This window comes from Pelodiscus sinensis, chromosome 2, assembly GCF_049634645.1.
Source record: "Pelodiscus sinensis isolate JC-2024 chromosome 2, ASM4963464v1, whole genome shotgun sequence".
Taxonomy (NCBI): domain Eukaryota; kingdom Metazoa; phylum Chordata; order Testudines; family Trionychidae; genus Pelodiscus; species Pelodiscus sinensis.
Window position 1 is genome coordinate 178,645,873 of NC_134712.1, and position 22,105 is coordinate 178,667,977.

The 22,105-nt window shown below is 44.2% G+C and overlaps 1 protein-coding gene across 3 annotated transcripts in view; it reads left to right on the forward strand.

The window, feature by feature from the left end:
• LIMD1 (LIM domain containing 1) overlaps window positions 1-21,465 on the forward strand; it is a 61,907-nt gene extending 40,442 nt beyond the window's left edge. For all 3 annotated transcript variants that reach the window (XM_075921877.1, XM_075921875.1, XM_075921876.1), the window contains 6 exons: window positions 44-111; window positions 2,964-3,026; window positions 5,697-5,827; window positions 8,617-8,668; window positions 9,903-9,971; window positions 12,986-21,465. In XM_075921877.1, the coding sequence (XP_075777992.1) occupies window positions 44-111; window positions 2,964-3,026; window positions 5,697-5,827; window positions 8,617-8,668; window positions 9,903-9,971; window positions 12,986-13,123 (521 nt within the window). In that variant the 3' untranslated portion in view covers window positions 13,124-21,465. The remainder of the gene's footprint in view (window positions 1-43; window positions 112-2,963; window positions 3,027-5,696; window positions 5,828-8,616; window positions 8,669-9,902; window positions 9,972-12,985) is intronic.
• Window positions 21,466-22,105: the final 640 nt, after the last annotated feature.

A 22,105-nucleotide genomic window follows, 5' to 3' on the forward strand; every position in this document is an offset into this window, starting at 1 on the left:
CTATCTACTGACCTGTATTTTCTCTCTTCTTGTTGCTTCCTAGGTCGAAAACTGAGAGGAAAAGCCTTTTATTTTGTTAATGGAAAGGTGTTCTGTGAAGAAGATTTCCTGGTGAGTGCATTGCTGCCTAGTGCTTCTCCCATTGAAGACTGTAAAGGAAGCCGCTCACAGAACCATCCAACTGATGTTTCAGCAAAAGACTGTCAACAAGCAGCAGTCCCTGGAAAAAGAGCTGGGTTGTGTGTTTAGATATGGTGGGGATGAGGGCATGATAAGCAGATGGTTAGAGGAAAAATAAGGGAGGGAAAAGATTTTTTTCTCTCAACTTTCTCTGACTGGGCATTTCTGAGAGAGAGGAGACACCCTGATGTGCTGTGGTCAAAGGAAGTGGAGCAATGCTTACAAATATTTATTAAATATCTGTCTGATTTAGGTGCATTGCATAATAACACCTTGAAACACAATTAAGGCTTCTGCTGCTCTTTCACACAGCTGTGGAAGTGACACACTTAGAGCCCATTGACAAAGTCCATTGATGTCAATGGGCTTTGGGACCAGACCCTTACTTTGAGTACAGACAGTCCCCGGGTTACATACAAGATAGGGACTGTAGGTTTGTTCTTAAGTTGAATCTGTATGTAAGTCGGAACTGGCGTCCAGATTCAGCCGCTGCTGAAACTGACCGCCAGTTCTGACTTACATACAGATTCAACTTAAGAACCCCAAGCTTCCCCAAGTCAGCTGCTGCTGAAACTGATGAGCGCTGATTCCAGGAAGCCTGGGGCAGAGTAACTCTGCCTCGGGCTTCCTGTAGTCAGCCCCTGGTCAGTTTCAGCAGCGGCTGACTTGGGGACGCCTGGGGCAGAGCAACTGGGGTGCTGCTGGGTTGGTCCAGTAGCACCCCTCGGCGCTACTGGACCAACCCAGCAGCACCCCAGCTGCTCTGCCCCAGGCGTCCTGATTCAGCCACTGCTGAAACTGACCAGCAGCGGCTGAATCAGGACCTGGGGCAGAGCAGCTGGGATGCTGCCGGGTTGGTCCAGTAGTGCCCAGAGCGGGTGCTGCAGGACCAATCCGCAGCGCCCCAGCTGCTCTGCTCCAGGGTCCAAAACAAAAGCCTGGTCTGCTGGGGGAGGCACACTATCCGCACCCCCCTTCCCCCAGCAAACCAGGGACACGGGGAGCAGAGCGGCAGCGGGGTGCCGCGCCTCTGAGGCTTTGCTCTGGCAAAATCTCAGAGGCGCGGGACTCCTCCCCCCCCCCCCCGTGGCTGCGGCTTCAGTCCCGGTGCCTGTGGTCTGCTGGGGACCGTCCCCAGCAGACCACAGGCACCGGGACCCAAGCGGCAGCAGCGGGTGGGTTCCCGCGCTTCTGAGGCTTTGCCAGAGCAAAGCCTCAGAAGCGCGGGAAACCGCCGCTGCTGCCGCTTGAAACCCGGTGCCAGAGCAAAGCCTCAGAAGCCCGGGAACCCGCCCGCTGCTGCCGCTTGGGTCCCGGTGCCTGTGGTCTGCTGGGGACGGTCCCCAGCAGACCACAGGCACCGGGTCTCAAGCGGCAGCAGCAGCGGTTCCCGCGCTTCTGAGGCTTTGCTCTGGCAAAGCCTCAGAAGCGCGGGAACCCGCCCGGTGCCCCTGGTCTGCTGGAGATGGTCTCCAGCAGACCAGGGGCACCAGAGCAGCTTACGAACGGGGCTTTCTCGCCCCGGAGCTTGCAGGTAGCAATCCGCTACCTCGACCTCCGGGGCGAGAAAGCCCCGTTCGTAAGTGCGGATCCGACATAAGTCGGATCCGCGTAAGTCGGGGACTGCCTGTACTGGGCTGAACTAGGTGAATACTATTTCACTAGAAACATTCCTCTGGTCGTTTATGGAATATGGTCTGTACCATATGTAGGTGCATCTACCGAGTGCAGCAATAACCTAGAATACAGAAACGGTCTTGACTCCAGACACAGAGATGGCTAGTTCTTGGACACACTGGAAAAACAACATGTAAGGGGGAGAAGACCAGGGAAAAATAAGTTATTCTGTGGGTCTTTAAGACCTTTAGAAAGGTGGTTTTTGTTTTGTGAGTGAGTTAGTTTGTTGGTAATTGGTTGTTAGTAAATTGTCAGTGAACAAGTTCATTCTGCTCTCCCCCACCTCCTTCCAGAGCCCTCTAATTGATCGACCTCAGCGATTGCTGTTGGGGAGGAGTCAATTCTCCCCCACCGGTGTACTTAAAAGCAATAGATGTTAATAATCCAAGCGTTGAGACATGTACAGTCTAACTAAATGCATTAAAATACTTCGTGAGTCTGATGCTTTCTACCAGTCATACTATGTAGGGCAGTCGTAGAGGATGCCAGTGACATTTGGTGTGAGTAATGTTAAAGTAGCATTAATGTACTTAACAGTCAGGTCCATTTGTTTAGTTCTTAACAAAAAGAATCCTCTGGGCCAAATTATATTTTGAATTATACTAGTATTAAGATGGCACAGTGCCACTGACTTCATTAACATTCATGTTACATTTACATCAGTGTAACTGAAAGTAGAATTTGGCAAGTTTATATTTATGGGCCTAGTGAGATTGTGGGCCAGATTTTTCAAGTTAGGTCAGTATCTATCTGTATATACCTAATTTGCAAATACAAATATGAGATGTACATGCATAATAAATACCTGATATGTGTGCGCACATCGCCAAGTAAGCGCACATCCATTACCAGTGTATCCTTAATTTGCATGTGCACATCTGGTACTGTCAACTGACATATGTTAAATTCAGTTTAAACTTAAATTGTCAGTCTAATGTTAGGAGAATTTCGATACACTCGACATTTTGAAAATCAGACCCTGTAACTTTGGCACATTCGAATGATAGCCTACACAATAACCGTTGTTCAGACAAAACAAAAATAAGTTTTGTTGTGCGTTACCCAGCCTTGTAAAATGTTAAGCTATTTTTTTTTCTTCCTTGCAGTATTCTGGTTTCCAGCAGTCAGCTGACAGGTGTTTCATTTGTGGTCATTTGATAATGGACATGGTAAGTGATGCTGGCCTCAGAGAGAAAACAGCACTTTAGAACGGTGCCTATAGGGCAAAAGAAATGCAAATATAGAATTGCCTCATTTGATCTGTCAGTCTAGTTGGTGTGTTCACTTGGGACAGTGAAAGAACCCTAATCCTCTGGCTTGCCATTGCTGGAAGTAAAACTATCATCCGTTCACGCTTGTTGCACTGACACGTTTTCAGCATCTGTTCCAAATGAACGTTGCTTTGAGGAGCAGGTTATTTTAAAAACACACTGACTTCTTGTGAGCTCTTGTGGCAGTTTATTGATGATCCTGTCCATACCCACTGCATAAGACAACGGCTCCCTGCAGCCTATTGAGCTGGGAGCGGGTGGGGCATTGGTGGGCTGGGGCCTGGCCTATAGTATCTGTTATGAATGCTGGGCCTCCCTTTGTTACATTTGTCTCAGCCTGTTGCAGAAGAGTGGAAAGAGAGATTTTCATATGTGGTGTCCCCATAGCCTTAAGTTTTTGGACAGGGTTTAAAGGAAAAATCAGTCGTTTTTTCCCTTTCACATTTTTGTAATTTAGAATCTCTAAATCTAGCCCCTGCCAACTCTTATTTTCCAGCTAAGCAATCCTAGTCTTTGGAATGTCTTGTTGCATGTAGATCTCAGCTGCTCTTCTTTGGACCATTTCTATCTCTGCTAAATCATTCCTAGAATTACATTTACTAAAATAGGACATAGTATTTCAGATGACACGGCACCATTTTCTGGTGTAATGTCACAAGTATTCTGTGTTCATGAGCACATAAGAATGGTCATACTGGGTCAGATCAATAGTCCACCTAGCCCAGTATCCTGTCTGCTGACAGTGGCTGGTGCCAGTTGCTTGGAGGGAGTGAACAGAACAGGGCAATTTATCCAGTGATCCATCCCATGTCATCTTGTCCCAGTGTCTGGCAGTCAGATAGTTAGTGATACCCAAAGCATAGGTTTGCATCACTGACCACTTCGCTAATAGTGGTGGTTGGAGCTATTCTCCATGAATTTATTTAATTCTTTTTTTAACCCAGTTATACTTTTGGTCTTTAACAACATCCCCTGGCAAGGAGTTCCATAGGGACTGTATTGTATGAAGACATACTTCCTTTTGCTGTTTTAAATCCGCTGCCCATTAATTTCATTGGGTGGCCTCTGGTGTGTTTGGGTTATATGATGGGCTAAATAACACTTCCTTGATCATTTTCTCTACACCAGATGTAATTTTTAGACCTGTACTTTTATCTCCTCTTAGTCACCTCTTTTCTAAGAAGAACTGCCCCTGTGTCTTTAATCTCTTCTCCTATGGAAGCAGTTTCACACCCCTAATCATTTTTGTTGCCCTTCTCTGTACTTCTACCAATCCCTAAATAGCCTTTTTGAGGTGGGGCAACCAGAACTGTCCTCACTTTTCCAGGTGTGGATGCAGCAGAGATTTATTTAGTAGCATTATATTTTCTCTCCCTTTTCTAACACTTTATTAGTTTTTTTGATCCTCTTATTTTTTTTAATGCGGGTGATACATTTAATTTGATCCTCTCTTGTGGTGTGTTAAACAAGTTTCCATGCTGTTTGAAGATATTTCACTCTTGTGATTATTTCTTTTCATTTCTGCTTAAATAGATTCATTATTTCAGTGTAATTTCCTTTTTTTCTAAGTTAAATGCTACTGTAGTGCCTTTCTTTGGTATTTCCCCTCTGCCAAGGTGATAAATTTAATTGCAGGTTGAACCTCTCTGGTCCGGCATGATTTTAGTTAGCTGGATGTCCACTTATGGGACAAGTTTCCCGCAGTCCCACAAAGTTTATTTACAGCCACCAGTCCTGGTTCTCAGTGTTCAGTGCTGTTGTTTAGCTCTAATTTACCCCTAAATGTTCTCTAACAGCCCACTAAGCAGTGGAAGTGTTGGTGATGCTGCCGGACAATATAGACCTCCTGTGGTTCTGCAAATTCTCTGGTTTGGCACCAGTCACGTCCCAAGGGCACCAGACTAGAGAGGTTCAATCTGTATGTTGTTGTTGCTGCTACTCAATGGTTCAGCTATAGTTCCCTCTCGGACTAGATTCTGTGCTCCATTTCAGATGAAATTAAGAATTGCCTCTCCACGTGTGTGTTCCAGAATTGCTCTCTTCTCCCCCTCCCCGCCCGCCCACCCCTTCCCCCTTGCTGCACATGGTATTTCAAAGTGGCAGCACCGCATGGAGCATAGAGTCATCTGGGCACTCCCCTGCTTGCCTCATGCTCCCTTCAGTGCTTTTGCCTTTGAAGTGGGGCTGTTGCTACACTTCAAAGCCAGAGGTGCCCTTATTGACTAATCGAATAGTTGATGCAAATTAATCTAAATTAATTTAAATTTAATCTAAATTTAACATCCCTATTCCAGAACCAGCTGCTCGAAGAAACAGTCATTAATGGTGACTAGAAATTTTATCTCTGCTGCCCATCCTGAGGTGACATGTACCCTGTAAACATGAAGATAGTTGAAACCTTCCATTATTACTGAGTTTTCTGTTTTTGTAGCCTCTCTAATCTTCCTTAGCATTTCACAGTCACCAACCCTATTCTGGCCAAGTCGTTGGTAGTGTTGCTTCTACTGCTATACTCCTCATTTTTTTAATGCCTGTTTGTGAGCGCTCTTTGTCTTTGTTTTATTGCAGATCCTGCAGGCTCTAGGGAAATCATACCATCCAGGCTGCTTCCGTTGTGTGATCTGTAACGAATGTCTGGATGGAGTGCCATTCACTGTAGACACTGAGAACAAAATCTACTGTGTCAGAGATTACCACAAGTAAGAAAGTGAACAGCTAAGTATGCCTAGTCAGAAACCATTAAAACCTTCAAAATAGTGTGGGTATTTGGACTAGTGGGATGAGCCATGGGACTGGGTGCTAGGAACTCCTGATCACTTCCCTTCGTTTTGTCACTGACTTCCAATATGGCCTTGGGTAAGTCATTTAACACCATTTGGAAAATTGATGTAATACCTCAACTATCTCATAGGAGGATTGTATAATTCAGTCAGTTAATGTTTGTGAAGTGTTTTAAGGGAGTAAGAACTAAATCTGCCCTGAAGTAAATCAGTCAGTCCCTTTGAAGCCAATGGGAACTACGCTCAGTTGCACCAGGGGCTGAGTCTGGCTTGTAAGAGCAAAATGTAATTAGAACGTCAATGCTGAATATATATGTGTGTGTGGGGGGGGGGTTAGTATCCAGCTTTGTATACAGTTAGTTAAACAAATGATGAATCCTAAAAAAAAATCTACTAGTGATTTGTGAGTAATGTACTGTCTAGGGCAGGGGTGGGCAATAATTTTTTGCCGGGGGCCACTTTGGAAATTTGTGAAGGGGCAGGGCATCAAGAGGAAGGGGCGAGGCCAAGATACTTCCTGGTTTCCCCACCCCAAGACAATGATTAGTCTGGGGACGAGGGAGTGCCTTTGCCCCCCGCCACATTCCCCCTAGGTGACCGTGCCCCAGGCATGGGAGGAGACTTCCTGTACTCCCCTGCCCTTAGGCCAAATAGGACCTGGGAGTGCGCAAAGCCTCCTCTGCTCTCCCCCCGCCCTGCGAGCAGCGCAAGGCGCTTCAAAACGCCACGTGCTCCTGGCAGGGTGGGAGGAGGCTTTGCACTCTCTCCTGCCCCCAGGCTCTAATTGGCCTGGGGGCGGAGGAGCAGCAGGGCCTCCGCCAGCCGAATCCACCTGTTTGGCGGGTCAAATCAGGCCCGTAGAGGCCCTTTTACCCACCTCTGATCTAGGGAGATTGAAGAGCCGCTGTTGTAGCTGCTACACATAATATTAGACCCACCAGTTGACAGGCACTTTGATCCATCCACTTGCTCCATTCTGCTGCTGCTTTCCTCTAATGATCAGCAGGGTATTAAAATATACCCTATACCTGCTCTCAAATGCTCCATTGAATTATCTTATGTTGCTCTTGAGACAAGGTTTTAATTTCTTGTTGATGAAACAATTATTATAAAAGAATGCATACTCCCTTGCCTCTAAAATGATTAGACCCACCCACAATGCTACACACAGCTTGATCCTGCCCTGGTGCAATGAAGTTGTAGCCCGTATCTTTTAATATGGCTGTGAATGGACGATCCTTGTGTCTGACTTTCCTTATCCCCACTTCCACCTCTCTGAGTAACCATTGTTAGCAGTTCCTACTTCTGTTGTTTTCAGGCAGATAATGCAATAGTGTCCGATTCCTTCTTCCTAGTTCTTTGTCACATGAGGCTCATTGCTCTTTCAAAGACTACTTCTTCCATCTGAAACCTACTCCTGAATGGCTGAACATTCTGCAAGTAAATAGTATGTGTAGATGAAAGGTAAATCCTAGGGCCAGACCATGAAATTTTCAAATATCCAGACTATCTTTACACAGGAAGCAAATTGCTACTCTAAGCTGGCAGTCTACTATTACGTTGTATGTGGTCCATTAAAGATGGCTTGTGTGCTTTAGGGCAGGGGTGGGAACCTTTTTTGGCTTGGAGGCCAGTGACCCACAGTAAAATCAGTCAAGGACCGCGCACAAAAAAAACCCCTCACTAACCTGGCGCCCGACTGAGAAATAGAAAGACACTCCCCACATTCCCCTCACACACCAGAGCCTAGAGGGGCCCAGCCTAATAGTCTTTTTGTGTGCTCCAGCACCGTGGTGGGGCAGCGGGGAGGCTGGAGTACCAGCACAGGCTCCCCAGTGAATGGTGGAAGGGCTCGGGAGCTGGATCCAGAGACGTCCAGGGGCCACATCCAGCTTCCAGGCCTGAGGTTACCACCCCTGCTCTAGGGACAGACTACTATGATCTGGAGATCTGCAGCTGCTAGCTTTCTTTGGCTCCTTCAGAGAATATCTAGCCATGCTCACCGCTCCTGAAAGAAAGATTTCAGTTTTGAAAAACATGTCTAAACACATGCATCTGACGAAGTGGGTCTTTGCCCACAAAAGCTTATGCTCCAACACTTCGGTTAGTCTATAAGGTGCCACAGGACTCCTCGCCGCTTATGTCTGAACACAGTTGCCCTTGCCTTCTAGAGGGGAAACAGAATATTAAGAGCTGGCCTCAGAAATAGATTCTAACAAGTATTTAGTGCAAAATGACAGCTCTTCATATGAAAGCAATTTCTGTCAGTCACACCTGGATATAACTGACACAAATGAAATTTTTAATGTATCATGTACAACATTCATTGATAAATAGTCCGGATGCTCCATGTCTCAGATGTATGAAGAACTTGGAGATTGGCCTTGGAATTTACTATTTCCTCAATAAATAATGTTGATTGCAGATTGTGCAGCCATTTGAACCAATATGGGGGTTATGTGGTGGTATCCAATTTGTTAAAAAGTGAACTACTGAACAGTGCAATGAAAAGCTCTTCACTATCCTTGCAAATAAAGTAAAAAACATTACTGTCAAAAAGTCATTAAAGTAAAAAAGATTACCTCTGTCAGAATGTACAAGCCTCTTTCCTACTGATGGGTGGGTGGGTGGGTGTGTGTGTGTGTGTGTGTGTGTGTGTGTGTGTGTGTGTGTGTGTGTGTAACTTCAGTTTCTCATTGCTCTTATAGAGTTTTAGCTCCAAAATGTGCAGCATGTGGACATCCCATTTTGCCAAATGAGGTAAGAGCCTTTTTTTCTATTGCTTACACTTTTTCCTCCACTGGTTTCATGGGGACTCCTAGGATCATGTTACTTTCCCCCTTTGTGCCTCATCCTCTGTCAAACAGAATGCTTTCTGGGCTCACTAGAGCTGTACACTTCCTCCGGAGTGTGGCCGTCACATCAATCTCTGCCTCTGTAGGCCCAAAGTTAAGGGGCAATGTTTTAGACTCATTGGTTCCTTTGTATGATAATTCAGTTTGCTACCACTGGGTTAACCTGGTCTTTTCAACCTCTGTGAGATTTCATTGCCGTTACTGTTAGGTCAGACTAACTTCTCCCTTAGTGAATACAAAGTTGCTGATTTTGAAGAGTGTTCCATGTATGAGAGAGTGCTCTCTACTTTATCGAGTGCTTATTCATAATTATCTTGTTAATGTAACTCTTTTGATAGAACCAGTTAAAAATGCTGGGGCACTTTCTCAGAAATGTGAAATATGGAAGGATTTCATATACTCCTTGGCGTATCCACTTGAGATTGACCTGGGCAGCAGAAACCTTTCTTTTAATCTCTGATGTTTAATTTTCCAGAGATGCCTAGAGTAAAAAGATGACAAAGCTTTGCTAAAAGCATATCTGCGGCAGGTTTATTTGAGGTTTTCTACCAGGGCTCATCTACTTTGCATTCCTTTTTCAAAAGAGGAATGCAAATGAAGCAGATCAAAAATTCAAATGGAGCGTGGATTTACAAATCTTGTGCTTCATTTGCATAATCGCATTTGAGCGCTTTTTCGAAAAAGGGTTTTTTGTAAAACCCCCTGCAGTCTAGACAGGGTTCTTTTGGGTGAAAGGAAGAAATTCCAGTTTTCAAAAGAACCCATACTGCTGAAAAACTGAGGTGAATGGGTTCTTTGGAAAAAGTGGGGTTTTTTTCTGAAAGAACCCTGTCTAGACTGCAGGGGTTTTTCCGAAAAATCCTTTTTCAAAAAAGCTCTTGGATGCGATTATGCAAATGAAGTGCGAGATTTGTAAATCTGCACTTCATTTCAATTTTCGATCTGCTTAATTTGCATTCCTCTTTAGAGAGAGGAATGCAGTCTGGACATAGCCCCAGTGGCTCACGTGCATTTATTCACTATCCATATTGTTGCAGCAAGAAATTCACAGAACCCATGTGTCATTTCCTCCTTTAATCCCTCCCCATCTGTTTAATGTATCTTTTCCTTTTAATGTGTTGTTTTTATATCTTTTACAGGGGTCCGATGAAACCATTCGAGTTGTATCCATGGACAAGGATTACCATGTGGAATGTTATCGATGTGAGGTGGGTCAGTAAGTTCCCACGGTCAATGTGAAAAATATTACTATTTTTAAAAGACACAAAATACACAGGTATCTTGGGAACTCAGCAGATCAACAACTACAATCTCATGTTGTTAAGTTCCTACTGCAATTATCAACTACTGGAAGATGTGCAAGATAATATGTCTACGGACTAACGTTTCCAAGGAGATATCCAGATTCTGATGTGACTTACTACCTGGAAATTCAATCTTGGGAGATTTGATTTTCATTTTGCTTTTGATTTGACAGGTTTGGCACAGCTCCCCTAATGGGAGCATTTATTATTACAGGACTTGAGCAGAATCAGGCATATTCTCCATGTTGTCTAGACTTCTGAGCAAGTTTAGGTGTCACAATGGTCATCTAAATGCCTGTATCTCCATTGCTAATGTTGAGGAACTGTATTAGCAATGCAACAATAGGAAGCCCTGATAGTTTTACACTGGTGTAATTCTGTTGACTTAAATAGAGAACATAAGAACGGCCATACTGGGTCAGACCAAAGGTCCATCTAGCCCAGTATCCTATTGTGGCAAGGTCCTTGCACAGGCCCCTTGCCTTGGGACCCCTTCTTGGGTCACAAATCAACCAGAGATCCTTTCTGGTGCAGTCACCTGGGCCTTTTATTGTCAGTGCCCATTTCCCACCACTTTCTCTTTACAGAGTTTTTGTTCACAGCGCAAACAGCCAGCCTCTCCTTCTGGCTGGGGAGCCCACTCAGCCACACTCTGGTTCCCTCTCTTCACTTCCCCTCTGGCTGCCTTCTGTTGCCCTCTGGCTAATGAGGCCCACAGCTGCTTCCATTAGCCCTTCAGGCATGGACTCACTCAGCTGACTGTAATTGGCCTTTTCAGCCACGCTGTAGTGGCAGAGCTCTGGCTTAGCCAGCAATCTGTCACACGTCTTCCAACAGTGGCCAATGCTAGATGCCCCAAAGGGAATGAACACATGTAATCATCACATGATCCCTTTCCTGTCATCCATTTCCAGCTTCTGACAAACCGAGGCTAGAGATGACATTCTTATCCATATTGGCTAATAGCCATGGATGGATGTAACCTCCATGAATTTATCTAGTTCTTTTTTGAACCCTGTTAGTCCTGGTCTTTACAACATCCTCTGTCAAGGAGTTCCACAGGTTGACACTGCGCTGCATAAAGAAAAACTTCCTATTTTTGTTTTAAACATGGTACCTATTAATTTAGTCTGGTGACCCCTAGTTTTTATGTTATGGGAACAAGTTAATAACTTTTCCTTATTCACTTTTTCCACACCAGTCATGATTTTAAAAACCTCAAGTCTCCTATTTTCTAAGCTTAAAAGTCCCAGTCTTTTAAATCTCTCTTCATATGGGACCAATTCCAAACCCCTAATCATTTTTGTTGCCCTTTCCTGAACCTTTTCCAATGCCAGTATATCTTTTTTGAGATGAGGTGACCACATCTGTATACAGTATTCAAGATGTGGGTGCACCATGGATATATATAGAGAGCAATAAGATATTCTCTATCCTTTTTTTAATGATTCCTAACTTTGTTTGCTTTTTTGTCTGCCGCTGCACATTGAGTGAATATTTTCAGAGAACTATCCACGAGTCCAAGTTCTCTCTAAGTGGTTATAGCTAAATTAGTCCTTATCATATTGTATGTATAGTTGGGATTATTTTTTCCAGTGTGCATTACTTTACATTTATCAACATTAAAATAAATTTTCCATTTTGTGAGATCTTTTTGAAGCTCTTCACAGTCTGCTTTGGACTTAATTATCTTGAGCAGTTTAGTATCCTCTGCAAATTTTGCCACCTTGCTGTTTACTCCTTTCTCCAGATCATTTATAAATGGGTTGAACAGGATTCGTCCTTACCTCTCTCCATTCTGAAAACTTACCATTTATTTCTACCCTTGTTTCCTGTCTTTTAACCAGTTATCAATCCATGGGAGGACCTTCCCTCTTATCCCATGACAACTTACTTTACTTACGAACCTTTGGCGAGGACCTTGTCAAAGGCTTTCTGGAAATCTAAGTACACTATAGCCACTAGATCTCCCTTGCCACATGTTTGTTGACCCCTCTCTTTCCCCCCAAAGGACTCTGGTAGATCATTAAAGCATGTTTTCCCTTTACAGAAACCATGTTGATTTTTTCCCCAACAAATTATGTCCATCTATGTGTCTGACAATTTTATTCTTTACTATAGTTTCAACTAATTTTCCTGGTATGATGTTAGACTTACCGATCTGTAATTGCCAAGATCACCTCTAGAGCCCTTTTTAAGTAGTGGTGTCACATTAGCTATCTTCCAGTCATTAGATACAGAAGCTGATTTAAGGGATAGGTTACAAACCACAGTTAATAGTTCCTCAGTCTCACATTTAAGTTCTTTCAGAACTCTTGGGTAAATGCCATCTGGTCCCAGTGACTTGTTACTGTTAAGTTTATCACTTTGTTCCAAACCCACCTCTAATGACGCCTCCATCTGAGACAATTCCTTAGATTTGTCACCTAAAAAGAATGGCTCAGGTTTGAGCATCTCCCTAACATTCTCGGATGTGAAGGCTAAAGCAAAGAATTCATTTAGTTTCTCCACGATTACCTTATTTGTCTTTTGAGTGCTCCTTTAGCATCTTGATCGTTCAAGGGTCCCACTGGTTGTTTAGCAGGCTTCCTGCTTCTGACGTATTTAAAAACCATTTTGCTATTACTTTTTTTAGAGTAAGACCGTGACCTCAGCCTTTAAGAAAAATACTAATGTATTTAAAACTTATAGGGACATAACTTACCATAAAATACTAAATCAGAGCAACCTTACCATACTGGTGGTTGAATCTTATAGATGTGGATGATGGATGCTTTCCTGTCTATGATAAATCTAGATACTTGGGGCTTATTTTGAAAGAGCTGTCAACATGTACTCACTACTGGGGTAAGATACTAGTTTGATTCTTGCATCAGAAAGCAAATGCACATTTGAATAGCCACTCTGTCTCTTTGTAGGATTGCGGGATGGAACTCAATGATGAAGATGGACATCGCTGTTATCCGCTAGATGAACATTTGCTTTGTCACACTTGTCACCTAAAGCATATAGAGAAAGGCACAACTCCAGCAGCCATGTACCAGCATCACTACTAATCAGTACTGCTAATTCCCAGAAGCCTGTCAGAGGACTTGTTACAATGCACATTTTCTCCCCATAGATTTCCCGTATGCATTTCCCCCAATCAGTAATTTACAGTCAGAGGATACAAAGGTGCAAGCTACATTTTTTTTTCCAAGATTTTTATGTATGTGAACTCCACTCGTATCAAAAATATGTTTATTCGAACATATGTTTTCTAGGCTGGACAGTTTATTTTCACGTGCCTTTTTCTGATCTCAAGACCTCTTTGCTTTCACTTGAGAAGATTTTTTTTTTCAGTAAAAGCACAACCATCTATCACATCAGTGAGCTTACATCATGCCATGCAGTTAACAAGCCATTGACCTATCTACCTGCCTGCTGTGAACATTGTTTCCGTCTGCTAAGTGATTCCTGACAAGCACGTTTTAATACCGATTCTTAAAATCTTTTTTAAGTCTTTAGAAAAAGGGCTCTGTGCACAAAAGCACATTCAGACCCTTTTTTGTTCCCAGAACACCGATGCCAGAAACAGTTGTGACGCAGAATAGCAATTTGAGCACAAACAAAACAGGCACCTCTCTTGGCTGCTGAATGTCCACATTCCAACAGTGAGGGGTTTGTTTTTTTTAAACTGCAGGAAGATATAGAAAGACATCTTGGCAGCTATGGACCTGTGCTGCTGCTTTTGCATTGGTATCAGTTAGTTGTACAAGTCTGAGCAACAAATTACATTTGAAAAGATCTGGATGCTGCAAATGTGTGCATGAGGGCACCCCGCTGTTTTCTCTTGCAAAGGTCACTTCAGAAAAGAGCTCTGTGCATACAGACATTTCCTAGCCTTTCATTTCGTTCCTGGAGCTCAGATACCAACACTGCTGTGAAAAAGGTGAGAGTCAAGAAGGCTCAATACTCACTTCTGCAGTGTTTATCTAGCTCATATGTATTTCATAGTGGTGCTTAGTTAGCATTCTGGGATCAGCTTCAGGAACATGATGAGGGCTTTGCACAGATTTAGAGCCTAACTCGGCCACCCTCAATCGTGAGAGCGCCCATTGACACACGTGGATTTGCTCACATGAATGATTACTCAAGAACAGGGGTTGCAGGATTAGAGAGTCTTATTTTTTTGTCTGTTTAGAAAGCAAAAATGGCAGATGGTTTTCCTTTTTATACATCCGTGCATTTTAATCAAAGAAAATGGTGTGTGTGTGTGTGTGTGTGTGTGTGTGAGAGAGATATTATTTTCAATACACATACCATGCATATTGAAGCCTTGCAGAAACTGGTGTCCAAGGTACGTTTTTTCAATTTAACAAAACAGCTGTTTTGACTGCTGTTTAGTGTCTGTTAACTGACCTTCCCAAAATATTCAAAGTATATTGAGGACTAATTAAATACTAACTAAATCTTTTTGCATCAGTGCTAAGCTATTTATTCATCTCTGACCGTAGGGTATACCGTTTCCTCATAGATCCACCATGAAACAATGCCGACTAAATTAGCTAACCAGTGGTAACTACGTTCCAGGAATGAGCCTGAGCAAAGCAGCACTACTCTTCAGCCAAACATTTCCCCTAATAACAGCTTTTTGTCACTAGCAAAGTGCTTGAAGTTAAAAATCTAGGGTTGGATTCTGCCACTCTTACTCACATTGCATAGTATTTTACTCTGGGAGTAGTCCCACTGACATGAGTGAATTAACAATTGTTACTCAGCTAAGGAGGTCAGAATCTGGCTCTCAGTTGATACTATAATGTGTATATTTCTTCTGCTCCTACCCTCGCATTTTCCCCCTTAAAGCTGATAAGAGCTTTCTACAAGTTGGACAGCACATTCAACTTCACATGGCAGAATTAGGCGTGGCTGGGTTTTTTTCCAGCAAATGTCATGAGTTGAGGCATTTTGGCCTATAAACCAATAGCTCTCTACCTCCTACCCAAAGTAACCCTCTGTCACTATTTCCCATGACAATAGCAACTTCCAGGTGCAGCAGGCACTTAGTGGTGAGGACCGATAGGGCTCTTTCCGAGCTATTAATAATGCTGTTTTTCCTGCTAGAGAGGATGCAAGAATGCACTGCAGATTGCTCCACTGTAGCCCATGGCCTGGAGACAAGCAACTTTCACATCTTCCCACTCTCCTTTCATTCTCTTCCCCTCATGCACATGCGATCTCTAAGGCTGTCTAAACCAGTGGAGGAAACTTTTGCTGTGTCTTTTAACACTTTAAATACTAATCTGCATTAATGACTTACTACTTACCCTCATTTGCTACAGTGTGAGTAGAAATAAACAACCCAGCAATATCAGGGTTTTTTATGCTGAGATCATTCAGCCACATGCAGATTTAATCAATTGCACAAGAAAGCAGAGTCAGTGGAGAGTGTCTGCAGGGGAGAACTACGATGTGATTAGTGATGGGCAGGTTTCCAGTCCTATGCCTCAGTTTGTCTTCACTGCCCTGCTCTGGCCAGAAACTCTACACAGGTCTGGACTCTGATTTTGGCCCAGGGCTCGGTCACATCAGCAAACATCCAGCAAAGAACAGCAGACTGATATATATGACCCTCTGTTAGATCAGTGGTTTTCAAACTACGGGTTGTGACCCAGTGCTGGGTCTCGTTGATGCAGAGTGATCAGGTGACCAGTGGGGGTGCAGAGGCAGGCTACTTGCCTGTCCTGGCGCCACAGACTGCGCTGTGTCAGAAATGGCCAGCAACAGGATTGGCTCCTAGAGGAGCACTAGCTCCCTGAGCACTAGCTCCACACTCCCACTGGCTGGGAACCTGCTGCTGGCTGTGTCTGGGGGACAGCATGATCTGCGGTGCCAGGAGAGGCAGGAAGCTGCCTTAGCACCCCCACTGCACTGCTGCCTGGGAGCCACTTAAGATAAGCCCCTCCTGACCCAGACTTGACACCCTCCATGCAAGACTAGAGCCCGTCCCATAATTCAGAGTTCTCATCTTCAGCCCCACCTCAAAGCCCACACTCCTATCAGATTATGTTGGGTTGTGGGCATCAACAATTTTCTTCAACTGAGTCATGAGGGGGAAAAAAAAGTTTGAAAACTACCGTATTAGAGGGATGTGTTTGCACGTACTTCATTGTGGCTGCTGGCCTTGGACGCTGACACTGGAATAGGGTTGGCAAACAAATCATGCAACATAGACCAGAAGGGATGGTGGGTTAGGGCTGTTCAGCAGGTTATTGAACAAGTGGGATAGTTTAGCTCTGAAGCCCCAATATTCCCAAAGACTTACAGCCTCCAGATGAATGAGGAAGGAATATTATTAAGGACTAGTGGTCACTGCATTAGTATTGAGAGGAAGATTCCTCTGCTAGTGCCTGTGACTCTGAGGCAGAGGTGGGCAATCATTTTTGAAAGGGGGCCACTTCACAAATTTTGGACGTGGCCGCAGGCTGACCTGGAAGGGGCGGAACTTGGGCAGAAGGGGCGGGGTTGAGAGCTACCGTGCTGGGAGCTTTGCTTGGCCTGGGGTCCCTGACCAATGGAAGGAACCTGGAGCCAAGGGGAGGGTGCTGGGGGCCTTTTGAATAGAAATAGGGGCTTATGGCTCCCAGGCAATGGGCTAGTGGGATTGAGAGCCACAAGTCCTTTCACTTTTTTGATCTGAGGAAGTGGGTCTGGCCCACGAAAGCTCATCATCTAATAAACCATCTTGTTAGTCTTTAAAGTGCTACATTGTCCTGCATTTTGCTTCAAGTCCTTTCACCTGATTCTTAAAGGGCTTGCACCTGCCGGGTGGCCACTAGGGTTGCCAGGTGTCTGGTTTTCGCCCAAACTGTCCGTTATTCGGGTCCCCCGCCTGGTAAAAAAAAACAGAAAATACCAGACGTGAAATGTCGGGTATTTCCTGTTTCCCTCGGATGGAAGCCCAGTGGAGACAATTTTCCTCTGGCAGGGGTGGGGCAGTGAGAGCATGGGGCCAAAAGTGCCCCCCTCTTTTTTGCTCACTAACTTTGTTCCCCCCCCTTTTTTTTGAGGGGTGTGTGTTTGTGCGCGCACAGTATTTTTTGTTAAACCATCTGGCAACCCTACTGGCTGCCAGGCAATGCAGCTGCCCAGCAAGCATGAGGCCTTTAAATAGAAGTAGTTGAAAGGGCTTGCGCATCTCGGGCTCCCAGGCAACACGCTAGGGGGTGGGGCCTGGAACTGCCTTGTGGGCTGGATCAAAGCCCTAGGCGGGCCGGATCTGGGCCACTGAGTGGCTTTTGCCCACTCCTGCTCTGAGGCATGATGGGGAGTTTTATACCTGATCTCAGCAGGCACAGAATCATCCCTAAAATATTTAAGAACTAAAACATCTAACCAGGGGTTCAGTAGGCAGCTGTTGAATAGCCAAGGGGTGCGTGCTGGTGAGGGAAAGCAGCAGTTGTGCTATATGTAAGAAGTCTGAGCCAGGTGTAGTAACATATGGGCCAAATACTGCCAAGTGCTGAGCACTCTTGACTCAATTTTCTGTAATGGAAGTTGAATCTGCTCAGCTCTGCACAAGATCCAACCCCCCATAGTGCTTGCAGCCACACCCAGCAATTGCAATCTAAGATTGTGCCAAGGTCCTTGGGCTGGAAGCAATGTAAATGAGCAGCCAATGAACATCCTTGTAAACTAAAGCATTCTCAGTGTAGAATGCTTAAATCACGTTCATAGGGATGAGGCAGAAATGCCAGGCCTTGCAGGCCTGCTCTATGCTCAAAAGATCAGCGATCCCATGGCTAAATTTTATTATATTCATTTTCAGAGCGCATTGGTATGCACACATTTCTGGTCATAGTTTGGTAAAGAGCTGAAAACGCGAACAAGCACTGGATTCTCTTTTAAACAAAACCACCATTTAGGACAACCTGTGAGTGATGCAGAACAGAGATTGATGGGGTTATTTTGGGCAGCAGTCAGGCCAGAGGAAAAACAATCTCACAAGAAGTAGTTTTAAAACTATGCCCATGGAAAACTAGTCAGGGATGCTCAAGTACAGGACCACCTTACTGATCAGTAGATAATGGCTTTGAACCTCTTGGCTTTAAACTGTCACTCTGCTCTCTAACATGAAGAGGGGAGGGAAATGAGAGAATGAAAAAGTTATTCCATAGAAAGCCTCCAGAAAGCCATTCTGCTGTGAGTTACACTGGAGAAGATTCCTCTAAACTGATGGAAGATTCAGCTGCCAGTTCCACCTGGTGTCTTGTTTCTCATGTGAGCGCTCCCAAAGCTTGCATCATGGTCTTACTGTCATTTTTTAAGTTCCACGAATTATGAGCGGGGTGAACTTTTATTTTTTCTTGTGTGTGTTTACAGAGAGCGAGGCGGCGGCATTAAGCAATGGGAATGGAGTGTATGTGCTTGTGGTTTTGAAGTGTGAGTGTACTGACTTGCATTGCTCACCTGCCTGTTTTAACTTGTGCTGTTTGATCTTTGTCAGTTTGAAATGAATTTAAGATGCTTTTTTTTATTCCTGTTATTTGAGGAAGGTATTTACAGGTTTGCTTTAATGTCTGATGTGCATTTTCATCTGAGTTCCCTGTTTGCCGAGGCTCTCTTCCCCTCTGCATGGAGGGGAGACAGAAGACTTCACCAGAAGGCTGTAGTGGGCTGCCTTTAGAGTGTCATGGAACCCCATAGAACTCCTTCCACGAGCACTCTGCAGGACTGGGAGCCGTGATAGTGGCTAAAACCTGTCCTCCCAACATTTTCCCCTTCCAAGGCGGTAGATATCTGAACCTAGACTGATGCTGCTTGTAGTGGCCATTCTGCCCCTGTATCTGCCAGGGGAGTTATGCAGGCCATACAGAGCCTGAAAGCGATCCAGTCAGGGGAGAGGGAGGAGTGGGATCTCGGAGGAAGTGGGGAATTTCCTTCCTCATGGATCCAGAGATCCACTCCCTGTCCTCAAACATCTCCCTCAAGGGAATAATGCCAGGAAACTCTGAACCTGCAAGATGCTGAACAGCCTACCTGCTGCTGACTTTGCTGGGAATTGAGGGCACTCGGCACTTTGCAAGACCAAGGCTTCTGCAAGGTCAACCTGGCACACTTTCCTGGGCCATCTGTATCTTTTGCCTTGGGCATTTTGGCAGGAGAGGGAGAGTAGGTCTTAAGCCATTTAAATCTGCCTCTGTGGAGAGGTAAGAGAAAGATAGAGCTATCACAAGAAGTGCAAGCAATTCTGGCTTAAATTGCCTGGCTTATAAACATGATATCTCTATTGTTAACATGCACATGCAGTCTTTTGTTAAATGAGCTCTTGAAAACAGTATCAGCTGAGAACAGCATCATGCTCTGAAAGTTAGTCTAGCCTTTACCTGTGGAAACAGCTTTGCTCTTTTAATTTGCTTTTAAGGTAAAGGATATTTTCAAATCCCCATTTTGCATATGATTATTCATCACAGCCAAAGAGTTATTTAAATTAAAACTACCTAGGGTTTCCTTTCAAAAACTCAAGTTTAATAGATTTTTAGCTCAGCTCATGCTCTTAAACACATATATGAAAAATTGCAGTAAAGACATGTGTGTTTTAAAATAGCATGAAAAGTAGTTAGTCTAAAAAATTCACAGAACTGTAGTGTCTATTAAAAGATTCCTGATTCTGCACTACTGAAGTCTAATGGAGGTTTGTCATTTCCGTGGGAGCAGAATTGAGGTTTTTTGGTTTTTTTGGGTTTTTTTTTAAGGCATGTTGTCAAAAATGCTCTGGTTGTGGGTGAGAATACAGTGACTTATGATCAGGGAGAAATAAGGGTCTTTGGGGGACAATTGTTCATCGTATTACCATAAAATTAATTAATGGATTTTTTAAACATTTTTTTTCATTGGATAGAGAGGGCACAGCCCTGCTTCTTCTAACTTCAGGGCAAGGAGTATGAGGCCCCCAAAGCAAAACACCGTGCTTTCTTCTTCTGTCTTTGTGTATGTCTGTGGAATTACAATGGGCTGGTGCTTTGTATAATAGAACTGCCAAGTGCGTGATGTCACTGAGACCTCCTTGTAGTGATAGCAAGTATCTCTAGGTTTCTGGGCTAGCTTTTGCAGGTGAATGTGGGATTCATTGGTCCTTGCTTATACTGGGCTGCATGATTGTGTCACACACTGCTGAAGTCATTACAGCAGGGATGGGATGGGTCAACAACATATGCTGTCCCCATCTTAAAATATTGCCTGAGCATGAGATTGGGGCACTGTGAGAGGACTTTCCCTTATCCCATCACATGGCATGTCCACTTTCTATGGCACTTGCTGTATGGCACTGTTCTGTGAACCGTAAGAAAGGCAGAGCTAGCAGTCTGCTCATGGGCTTCTGGAAATACTGGCCTTTTGAAAGAGCCACTAAGGGCACGTCTACACTGGGAAATGATTTCAAAATAATTTACTTTGAAATAACTCCCAAAATAACTATTTTGAATGTGTCCACATTAAAGGGAAGCCTCAAAATTAGTCCAAGGCAGGCTCCCTTAATATGGACGCACTACCTCGACTTAGAGCCCCAGGAAGTCCTGGGGCATAATTATTTTGAGTGACCGTGGGGAGTAGTTATTTCAAAATAGCAGCACCGGCGTGTCCACACTAGCGCCATTTCAAAATAACTATTTTGAAATAAGCGTTATTCCTCATGGAAAGCAGGAGTTATTTTGAAATAACCAGCCCCTTATTTTGAAATAACAGGCTTGGTAATGTGGATGCTTGTCTTATTTCAAAATAAGGGGGGTTATTTCAAAATAACTCCCTAGTGGAGACCTGGGCCAAGAGGGTTCACAGGGACATAGACTGAGGATCAAATTCAGGCTTTTCTAATTCTAAAATTCCTGAGCCCAATAAAAGGGAAACAGATGTTCGTGCAGCAGAGTGCACCACCTGCCAGCCTGAGGATAGAAGTTAGGCATAATTTGTGCCCTATGTGAAAATATAACATATAATCTAGTTCAATTAGATAAGTCACCTCATAGAGACTGTCCCCCATATACCTCTAGTGCTTGCTGCAAAAATAAATTAATAACTTGTTTCCAGAACTATTTTTATGCCCTTACTAATAAGGATCCTTGTTCTCAATGCAGCTGGTCTGCAGTATACACTCGAGCTCAGGCACACACAGGAATTACACTGCTTTCTACTCTACAAAGTAAATTCAGGAGCCAGGAGCCAATACTGAATGGTACTAATTTTTGTTTCCTTAAAACTCTAATCCAGAAGAGAGGGTTTTTAGAACAGTGTAACTAACCATGGCTACATGTGAATATGGTTTTCTTTCTTCTATGCTGTTAAATATTTATAATGAAGGCCTGTAGCAATGTCAAATCTTCTGGCCTGCTGTGATTTCAGTGATTAAAAGATAATACAATAACGTTGAGTCTGAATTCTTGTCTACCATGATTTAACAGGCTTTAGGAGAGTCAGAAATTGAGGGGGAGCATTATACATTGTGAACTGGGGGGTTGGGTCATGGATCTGCAATGGAAAACAAATATTTGATTAAGCAAGTTTTATCTATACGCCTTTATACTTTAGTGTACAGAGATTCCAGCCACAATTAATTCCCCATCCTTTCCCTCCCCCAGTTTCAACAATGAAACCTAGCTCAGGCTTAGTCCATCTTTTTAGTAACCGTGTGTGCTCTGTCCCTTGGGTAGACTTCTGTAGGAAGTTAATGTTCTAAGGGAGGAGGGGTTTTCCACAGAAAACTCAGTCTGGAGCTGCACACAAATGAGAAGGGGGGGGGGAACCCTCACTGTGGCCTCCCAATGAGGAGAAAGACACTCCCCACATTCTCCTCACACACCAGAGCCTGAGGCCTCCAGCCTAATAGATCTTGTGTGCTCCAGCCTCATGGGGAGGAAGCAGGGGGGCTGGAGCACCAGCACTGGCTCCCCAATTTTGGGGGGGCCCTGAGCCTTGGGGGATGGATCCAGGCAAGCCAAGGGCTGCATCTGGCCCCCAGGCCTGAGTCTCCCCACCTCTGTTCTAAGGTTTCCTTCTGAGAGCTA